Source organism: Ranitomeya variabilis, chromosome 3 (assembly GCF_051348905.1).
Source record: "Ranitomeya variabilis isolate aRanVar5 chromosome 3, aRanVar5.hap1, whole genome shotgun sequence".
Lineage (NCBI taxonomy): Eukaryota > Metazoa > Chordata > Amphibia > Anura > Dendrobatidae > Ranitomeya > Ranitomeya variabilis.
Window position 1 is genome coordinate 768,206,552 of NC_135234.1, and position 10,679 is coordinate 768,217,230.

Here is a 10,679-nt window from a genome sequence, read left to right on the forward strand (position 1 = left end):
GGTGTAGGAAGGACGACCCGGCTACTTCCCTCATTAATGACATCATGGAACTACATCACCCAGCATGCCTTTTGTTTCCAGAGGGGCTGACACATCTGACCCCGGATGATGGATCTCCCTCCGTAGGAGGAGACTGAATCCACTGCAGGGGACTGTAGATGCAGCGGCCCCCCTCCGTTGTGCTCTCGGCAGCATAATGCACCCGCCATAGGCAGACTCTAAAGTGTAATGCACCCCCCGTAGTCAGACTCCATAGTATAATGCACCCCCCATAGGCAGACTCTATAGTATAATGTACCTCCCATAAGGAGACTATAGTATAATGCAGCCCCTAATATAATGCACCCCCATAGGCAGCCTCTATAGCATAATGCACCCGCCATAGGCAGCCTCTATAGGCAGACTCTATAGTATAATGCACCCCCATAGGCCGACTCAGTAGTATAATGCATCCCCCATAGGCAGACTCTATAGTATAATGCAGACTCTATAGTGTAAGGCAGCCCCTAATATAATGCCCCCCCCATAGGCAGCCTCTATAGTATAATGTAGGCCCATAGGCAGCCTCTATAGTATAATGCACCCCCACAGGCAGCCTTTATAGTATAATGCAGCCCCAAACGCAGCCTTTATAGTATAATGCATCCCATAGGCAGCCTCTATAATATAATGCACCGCCACAGGCAGCCTCTATAGTATAATTCAGCCCCTAATATAATGCACCTCCAAAGGCAGCTTCTATAATATAATGCACCCCCTAGTATAATGTAATATAATGCTCCCCCATAGGCAGCCTCTATAGTATAACGCAGCCTCTTTAGTATAATGCAGCCCCTAATATAATGCACCCCCATAGGCAGCCTCTATAGTGTAATGCAGCCCCTAATATAATGCACCCCCATAGGCAGCCTCTATAGTGTAATGCAGCCCCATATATATGGACACTCACGTGCAGCATAGTAAATCAGATTAGAAGTATTACAATAGATTTAGTGCTTGATTTGAAATTGGAGCAAACTGTCCACAGATTTAATAGAGGTGTTGCCTCAGAAATTGCAGAACGGATTATGGCAAGTATGGGGACCACTAGAGCTAAATGGATTCTGTAATGCAGGGGCGGACATATCACCGATGCAGTTTAGAAAATTCCGGAAATGATGCATAAATAGGTAAAAAGTAGTTGCATCGTGTGACTGTTCCTCTATAAATGTATCAATATGGCCGTACACGAAGAAACTCCTGGTAACATAGAAAACTGAAAAAATGGAGTGCTGACTTCATAAGTATAAAAAACATACATTTTATTTAGTAAAAATCATTAATAAAGGAAATAAATATATATTGGGGATGGGTACACGAGCACATGTTGGGATTTATGCTCTTCTCTGTCTGTTCTGTTGGAAACAGTTTTGGCGGCAGTAAGGACAGTAGCGGTTTTGGCGGAGCCATGGTGTAATGCAGCTCTGATGAAAAAGATGTCGGCAGGGCAGCACAATAAGCTGCTCACCTACTTCATAATCACCTAGGCATATGGCACAAGAAGGAATCTCCTCCTGGCCTGTGGCGCTCCTGGTAGGAAGGCGTTCTATTTGCCGTATCCTTGTCATTCCTCTCCGCCGTCCTCTCCTCCGCAGGGGTGCAGCCTGCGGTGGGGTTGTATCCTCATCTGAATCTAATCCGGCCTGATTCTCAGCATCTGTGCCCACGGATGGTGGAATAAAACTTGGCTGAGGATCGGCCCCGGAGGTGGTTGCCGCTTCATTTCCACCACTCCTGTTATTGCTGCTGCTCGGTAGTGACGCATCAGCAGAACTGTGACGGTCCGGGAGCGTGGTCGGTGGTAAAGCTTCCGCAGGCCTGAGATTGTCAGGGAGCGTGGTCGCTGGTAAAGCTTCCGCAGGCCTGAGATTGTCAGGGAGCGGGGTCGGTGGTAAAGGCTCAGGAGAGATGGGACGGTCAGGTAGCGGCCTATGTGGCGAACGGCTCCTGTGTCTGGTCTCCTCTCGTACTGAGCGCCTGGATGGGTCTCTAACTCTTCTTCTTCTCTCTGGAGAAGGTAAATAATCTCTGTCATCTTCAATCCTTCCTCCTCTTGTCTGAGACGACCTGAGTCTTCCGATCACAGGGCTCTGATCTGAAGGGAAAAACTCATGTATTATAATGACAGAAAATATCATAAATGACAGGTATAAATGTGTCTATCATCTATTATCTATCTATTATCTATCTATTATTTCTCTATAAATTTTTACTGGGCCGGGACACCGCTCTGCACACACCCAAGAATTATCTAAGCACGTTGACCCCTGTTGTGAGCGATGTGTGCTGGTCTGAGGGTCCGGACCCCACCGATCGTCACTACTACAATACACAGAGTTATTAGTTTAGTTCCCCGTCTAACATTGTCCCCAGTATACAGGCAGAAATATTTCTAACTCCTCTTATGGAAAGAACTAGAGAGTGGAACCTGTTGTTACTGGGGTGACGATAAAAAGACCCCGGTATAATCCCCCCACACACACCCCTTACATTGTAAAGGTTCACTTACTTCGGTTTTCTGGCCGGTTCATCCATGCAATGTTGTCCATGATCAGCTGCCTCAATTCCCGAGAACTCATGGTTTCTCCTCAAAAGTGTTCAGTAACGTGCTCTTCCGGCGCACAATAGTCGCAGATCTCACAGCGCAGAGCAACACGCAGAAGTCACTCAGTGCGTGAGAAGTCCTGCAAAATAATCCACAAATGGAAAAAAGTTATAGGACAATAAACAGCAAAAGCCAAAAAGTAGTGACCATAAGTAGTATGGAAGGACGAGAAGATGAAGCCGCAAAACATCGAGAAAGTGTTTACATGGGAACTGCCCGGCAACAAATTGTATAAATCACTAGTATAAGTGATTATAAGAAACTTTGTAACATATGATATCAGAGAAATCGTCTTTAATCTATTCTTATGGGTCAATTCCTCCACTTTCCCGTCTCCTGAGCTCATTAACTCTGAATAACCTCCTGTAATCCGTCTTGCTCTGCACAGAGATTTCACAAGTTAGGAGGCAGAGGAGGAGCACTGCCAGGAGGAAGCACAGAATCATTGTCCTGCAGGATTCTAGCAGGTACATTAGCTTATACCAGAGCTGGATTCACAGCTACAATGCTCAGTACTGATATATAATTTCCTCCATGGCTCTGTGCTACCTAAGGTAAGAGGTAAAATACTTTTTTTGCGGGAGACACTGATTCAAAGACAAATGCAAATTAGAGATAGTGACTGTAGGGTGAAAATTGTAGAACAATACAAAATACCATACAAGCCATATAATGGCCGGAAATGGCGCTATTCCTCACATCATGGTCACACATTGCAACTTAGACTTAAATGTTACAGAAAAGTATCGTTACCTTCTAACTACTTTACTCTTCTTGTAAATCCAAGAAATGTGATGTCACTAGTAGTGCTACAGAATTCAGCTGGGATCTTAGTAATCGACAGGGATCTTCTTGTCAAGATTTCAGCTCTGTAGTCGTTTATCAACCCTAAAAGGAACAATAGATCGGTCAGATTTTATTCTTTTATTTTTAGGCAGGAAATGTTTGTTATGACCTCAGAATACTTACAGTAATATCTGGTGAATTCCCGATGGAAATAAGATTCCTAATCCAGAACAAAGTTTACACTTGGAGTTTTCAACGCTCAACAAGTAAAACTTTGAGAACCTTCCAGCAGTAGAGCGTTATTCCACCTGTAGTATAAGGAACAGATGAGTTTTACCATTTTATTCCTCAGTTCTGTGTGTAGAGCCCAGGTCGGACTGGCCATGGGCGTGGGGAGCAGTGAATATTAATTTCTCTTTAGCAGCGGGCACAGGCTTTAGCCGCAGCAGTCGGCTCCTTCCTCCTGTCGCCTGCTGCTCCACCGCTGCTGCCCCCAGCATGTGCCGCATTCAACTGTATCGGCATCATAGGTGCAATAATAGAGGAGAGGGCATCAGATGATACTCCCTGCTCCATCATTGCCCTCTGCCTCTGACACAGCCGGTGCGCGATGACGTCACCTCATACTGTGTGCCGGGCAGATGGCAGTGCAGCTGCTGAGACTGGAGCAGAGTCTGGAACCGCGGGGGAATGAGGAGGAGAGGTGAGGATTGTGGGATATATATATATATATATATATATATATATATATATCAGTTAGTACTGGTGGCCATAAGACTGTAGGACTGTGGGGCTGTATTATATTCTATGGAGAGGCTACATTATATTCTATGGAGGGGCTGCATTATATTATATGAGGGGGCTACATTATATTCTATGGGAGTTTGCATTATACCCTATGAAGGGGCAGCATTTTACTCTATGGGGGGCTGCATTATAGTATTTGAGGGGGCTACATTATATTCTTTAAGGGGACTGCATTATACCCTATGAAGGGGCTGCATTTTACTCTATGAGGGGGCTGCATTATTCTATTTGAGGGCTGCATTATATTCTACGAGGGGGCTACATTATTTTATTTAAGGGGGCTACATTATACTCTATGGGAGGGGATGCATTATACTCTATGAGGGGGCTGCATTATATTTTATGAGGGGAGCTACATATTTTATGAGGGGGGGGCTACATTATACTCTGACACAAGTTTTATTTCAGATCTAAACCAAATAATTTTCAGCTTTAGGCCATGTTCACATGCTCAGTATTTGGTCAGTATTTTCCAGCAGTAAGAACTGCCTTAATGGCATCAGACACCCGACAATCAGCCAACAAGTAGCCGAATGATAGTGGTTAAATGCGGGAGGTTGTCAGGTGCAATTCTGGCCTAACTCAGTGGTCGGTGCTGACAGCCGTGGTCCGGCCTCCTCCACTTATCTAATTAGTGTAAGAAGATGGACCCCGGACCTCCGCCATTATACTCACTCTACAGATGTCCGGCTCTGCGGGGTCCTGTGCACGCTGATGTTCTCTTCTCAGCTTATGTAGGTGGTGACTGATGTCCCCTCTGTGGTCCTGGACCAGACAGCCAGGAGCTGACGTCCCCTCTGTGGTCCTGGACCAGACAGAGTCAGGAGGGAGATCTGAAGGGGAGAAGATAACATTGGAGCCATATTACACAGTGCTATAATCCCTGGTGCAGCCCGCCCTGCCCCATACAGGTAGAGCGCTGGCTGCCATTATTATTACTACTATTTATTAATAAAGGATATCTCCCCTCGTCCCCCTGTAAATTGCTGGACACTGATATTTGCTCCCTGGTTTTCTCGCGGCGATTCCTACTCTTATATCCGGCCACTGAGGACTGGATTTGTTTCATGAATTGTAAATAAAAATATTCATGAAAATGTTTTTTCTGTTGTATTGTGCCGTGATTTGTGCCGGACGAGTTACTCATCAAAACATCGCATGTTCCCCATCATGGTATCAGTAAAAACGACAGCTCAGGGTGCAAAAAATAATCCTTCACCCAACCCCAAATCACGAAAAAAGAAACCGCTACGGGTGTCAGAAAATGGCAACAAACGCAAAAAGTGTTTTCATACAAAATTCAAGAATACATGAAAAAATAATGAGAAGAAAGCTTCTAGTTAGAACCTGAAGACCCACCTCTTCCGACAAGCCTACAACCTGCAGTAACCACCGATCGACCAAACCGCTGCATGACCAGCTCTATCCTCACCTACTGTATTCTCACCCATCCCTTGTAGATTGTGAGCCTTCGCGGGCAGGGTCCTCTCTCCTCCTGTACCAGTTGTGACTTGTATTGTTCAAGACTATTGTACTTGTTTTTATTATGTATACCCCGCCTCACTTGTAAAACGCCATGGAAAAAATGGCGCTATAACACTAAATAATAATAGTTTCATAAATAACAACACAAAATAGACTTACCTCCAGATGTAGAAGTCCTCAGTCAGTAATCTTCAGGAAAATCCAGAAGTATCCTCTAATACAGTTTCGCTATTCCACAAGTAAATCGCTAATCTCACAAGGAGAAGATCTAGGTAAGTGTTGTCAGGAGACAGACATATACCAAGTCTGAGCCAGTGAGATGGAACCGAGGGTTTTTAAGGTTCCGCTCTATTGTGACATCATCACTCACCTGTGTGACATCACTGCCCGCTTCCATATAAGGTAAGTGATGATGTCACAATGCAGCGGAATAACCGATACTTTTTCTCTCACTATCGGCCTCTTATAAAGCAGCTGATAATGATGGAGGCAGAAATAGGGATGAATGAAATAACATCCTGGCGGTTTCCAGGTGTTAGATTACAGCCGGTGGTTACAGAGGTTTGGCTGAGCGTTTCCCATTTCCAATTCTCATCATATGACATTATAACATATTTACTCTTTTCTGACAGTTTCTTTTATCTTCTCATTCTCTGTATAAAGATACATTGAACTATATAATCTGATGCTCAGGATAAAGTCTTCAAGCATTTGGTGTCATTATTGGATTTTCTCACATTTCCACTGATAGGGGGGCAGTGTTCTGGGATTTGTGTGATCATGTGATTCCAGGCCGACCATCACCAGGACCTCATGTCCTCATACAGTCTATTGGATGGATGATAACGTTAGTCAAAGGGGCATTTCCATGATAGAAGTGATGACAGGACATGTGCTAATATGTTTGTAAAACGATCGACAAACACAAATTCGGCACAAATGTGGCACATTCGGATTCGTGATCGGTAATAATTGTGTTGCCACTAAAGTATTTTAAAGTAGATGATAAATAGATAGATAAAAAGCCGGCAATTCATGTGCTGCATACAGTAAAATCACAGAGTGACAGGTTAGAATAGATATACAGTATACACATAGATATATAGATGTCAGTGACACACACAGATATATGTATAAATATTATATAGATAGAAGAAAAGCCGGTAATTCAGCAGCCACGTACTCTAAAATGACACTGGGACCCGACAGTCTAGAAGAGATGGATTACACACATAGATACAGATATATGGGTTATACACACAGCACGGTGGCGCAGTGGATAGCACAGCAGCCTTGCAGCGCTGGAGTCCTGGGTTCAAGCCCCACTAAGGACAACATCTGCAAAGAGTTTGTATGTTCTCTCCGTGTTTGCATGGGTTTCCTCCGGGTACTCCAGTTTCCTCCCACATTCCAAAGACATACTGATAAGGAATTTAGATTGTAACAGACTGTAACAGGGACAGTGACGATAATATGTGTAAAGCGCTGTGGAATATGTTAGCGCTATATAAAGATATAAAATTATATTTATAAAAAAATAAAGATTATTTATTACACATAGAATAGATAGATATATAGATGTCAGTGACATATACAATTAGTACAGTGTGTGTGCAGCTTTCTGTACATGTTGTGAGGGGTTGACACACTCCGCTGCTTTCCCAGGTAGACAGAGGAAACATTCTGGTAGATGATCACCTGCTGGTTTATTGCGGATAGCATAAACCTTGGTGGGTTCAGCAAAATAAACCGAGCCTTGCTGGCATAAAGGTAAAACAAAGAAAACACAGCCCATATGAGTCGTTTCCCTGCAGGATTCCCCTGCAGTTGACCCGCACAGTTGGAGTTCCTGCTTCTCCCAAGAGACACTGCCTGATTCTCGTTACCAGGTATATAACATCCCATGTGAGTTCGTCCATGCCGGACATTGGGTACGCGTCAACACTGGAAACCTCATTGAGCCTGCAGTAGTCATTACAAAATCGCTACTCGCCATTGGGCTTCGATACGAGGACGATGGGACTTGACCAGCTACTTCTTGATTCCTCTATCACCCCGGGGTCCAGCATTCTCTTCACCTCCTTGCAGATTATCTCCTGGTGTGGTTCGGGGATTCTGTAGGGTTTGAGGTTTACCCTTACATGTGGGTTTACCATTACATTACTGTAATAATTGTATATGTCACTGACATCTCCGGTACCGTTTTTTTCAGGTACCGGAAATATTAGGACTACTGATGAGCGAGCAGAAAATGCTCGGGTGCTTGTTGCTCGGGTCGAGCAGATTGGAATGCTTGGGTGCTCAACATGAGCAACGAGCCCAATATAAGCCTAGGAAACCTGAGTTTTTTTGCCGTGACACCTCCCTCCCCCCGGAGGTCTTTTCCGGGAATCAGAAATCTATGGGAACAGTTCTCAAATTACACGGGAACATAATGGGGAAGACCTCTAGAAGCATTTCTGACTCCCAGGTCACTGTTGTGAACAATGTTGTCAGATTCTTATGCCACTTTTACAGGCGCACATTAAAACATACAGAAATGAAACCAAAATGGATTTTCCTGGGAAATATGTTGAGGTACATCCTTTCCAGGGTAACGACTTGTATATTAGGCAAAATAAATAACCCAAAACAAAAATGTTCCTCCACCACTTGAGCTATGTTCACACGCAGCGTTTTTGATGATTTTTTCATTTTTGCATTCACTGGGAAATGTTATTGTCTCCATAGACAATATGGAGAGGAGTCTGTTGTGAATTTCGCTCTTGGGCTCCCTCCGGTGGCTGTAAGTGGCACTTTTGTGAGTTCTGCTCTTGGGCTCCCTCCGGTGGTTTTGAGTGGAACTGCTGCTCCTTGGATTTAGCAGTCAGCAGCTGCTTCCACTGATCGTCTTTCTTGCTCGGCTATTTATCCTGGCTCTATCCTTCAGCCTGGGCCAGTTGTCAATGGTTCCTGGTTGGATCCACATCTCTGCTTGGATTTCCCTGATATTCTTACCAGTTCAGCAAAGATAAGTCCTTGCTTGTTCTTTTGCTGTCCACATATTGTGGACTTAATCATTCAGCTCTTTCTATGTTTTTTCTTGTCCAGCTTGTCAGTATGGATTTATTCAGTTAAGCTGGAAGCTCTGGAAAGCAGATTTACCCTCCACACCTTTAGTCAGGTGTGGAGATTTTTGTAAACTCTGTGGTGGATTTTATTTCGGATCTTTCTGTTTCCCAGAAGATGTCTGTTATCTGGGTGGGCCAGTTGTACAACCACCGGAGGGAGCCCAAGAGCAGAACTCACAAAAGTGCCACTTACAACCACCGGAGGGAGCCCAAGAGCGGAATTCACAACAGGAGTCTTCTGCTCACTGAGCAGACGCTCAATGGGATAGATGAGGGGGGAATGGTAGGATGGAGCTGCAGGACAGTGAAGAGGCAAGCTGGGTGACAGTTAGGAAGCGGGGTAGAGGGAAGAGTGTCAGGGAGGCTAGTCCTGATCTGGCACACCCCAATAAGTTTGCTAAGTTGGCAGATGAGGGGGGTGCCAGTACAGTGGTAGCACTGCTGCAGCCAGGGATGTCATCTGAAAGCCGGAGGAGTGACTGCTCCAGTAAGGGGGGAAATAGGAGAGCAGGGCAGGCCAGACAGGTGCTGGTAGTGGGGGACTCAATTATTAGGGGAACAGATAGGGCAATCTGTCACAAAGACAGGGATTGTTGGACGGTGTGCTGCCTACCTGGCACTCGAGTCCAACACATCGCTGATCAGGTGGACAGATTACTGGGAGAGGCTGGTGAGGACCCAGCGGTCATGGTGCACATTGGCACAAATGACAAAGTTAGAGGTAAGTGGAAGGTCATTAAAGACGATTTCAGGGAATTAGGCTGCAAGCTTAAAGCACGGACCTCCAACGTGGTATTTTCCAAAGTACTGCCTGTACCACGTGCCACGCCAGAGAGGCAACGGGAGATTAGGGAGGTTAATAAGTGGCTGAAGGATTGCTGTAGGAAGGAGGGGTTTGGGTTCCTACAGAACTGGGCCAACTTCTCAGTGGGCTACAGGCTCTACGCTAGGGACGGGCTGCACCTCACTGGGGAAGGTGCAGCTGTGCTGGGGGAGAAAATGGCTAGAAGGTTGGAGGAGTGTTTAAACTAGGGATTGGGGGAGGGTATTCATTTTATAGGAGGGGAAGATAGTGCAGATAGAGACCTGGGCACAAATAAGGAAGTTGGGGGTGGCATGGAAGGTGGGGTTAGAACAGTTAATAATTTAAGAAAGAATAGAGGTACAGAGAGGAACATCAAGTGCATGTATACTAATGCCAGAAGCTTTGCCAACAACATGGAGAAAGTAGAACTAATGTTGTTGGAGCATAATTATGACATGGTGGGGATATCTGAGACATGGCTGGATGAGAGCCATGACTGGGCTGTTAAGTTGCAGGGCTATAGCCTGTTCAGAAATGACCGTACAGATAAGCGAGGGGGAGGGGTGTGTCTATATGTAAAATCATCCTTAAAACCCATCCTGCGTGATAATAAAGGTGAATTTAATGAAAATGTAGAGTCCCTGTGGGTGGAGATAAGGGGAGGGGGAAAAAATAATAAATTACTGATAGGGGTTTGTTATAAATCTCCAAAACTAATGGAAGCAATGGAGAATATCCTCGTAAAGCAAATAGATGAAGCTGCGACTCAAGGAGAAGTCATTATTACGGGGGACTTCAACTACCCTGAAATAGATTGGGGAACAGAAACCTGCAGTTCCAGCAAAGGTGATCGGGGTCTGACAACTATGAGAGACAATTACCTTTCACAACTGGTTCAGGACCCAACAAGAAGGGGGGCACTGCTAGACCTAATATTAACCAACAGGCCAGACCGCATATCAAATATAAGGGTTGGGGGTCACTTGGGGAATAGTGATCACAAAATAATAAGTTTTCATGTATCCTTTAATAAGATGGGTAG

At 44.9% G+C, this 10,679-nt stretch overlaps 1 protein-coding gene across 5 annotated transcripts; it reads right to left on the bottom strand.

The window, feature by feature from the left end:
• Window positions 1–1,284: 1,284 nt before the first annotated feature.
• On the bottom strand, window positions 1,285–6,017 carry LOC143817407 (uncharacterized). 5 transcript variants are annotated; one of them, XM_077298799.1, is made up of 6 exons: window positions 5,882–6,017; window positions 4,913–5,070; window positions 3,614–3,738; window positions 3,398–3,532; window positions 2,549–2,723; window positions 1,285–2,134 (listed from the first exon to the last, which is right to left on the bottom strand). In XM_077298799.1, exons 5-6 carry the CDS (start codon window positions 2,616–2,618, stop codon window positions 1,374–1,376), a joined length of 831 nt encoding a protein of 276 aa, XP_077154914.1. In that variant the 5' UTR covers window positions 2,619–2,723; window positions 3,398–3,532; window positions 3,614–3,738; window positions 4,913–5,070; window positions 5,882–6,017; the 3' UTR covers window positions 1,285–1,373. The 5 variants fall into 5 exon arrangements, 3 of the variants coding, with proteins under 3 accessions (XP_077154914.1, XP_077154915.1, XP_077154916.1); XM_077298800.1 differs by lacking the exon at window positions 5,882–6,017 and adding an exon at window positions 5,597–5,612; XR_013224135.1 differs by having other exon boundaries at window positions 1,684–2,147.
• Between the last annotated feature and the right edge of the window lie 4,662 nt (window positions 6,018–10,679).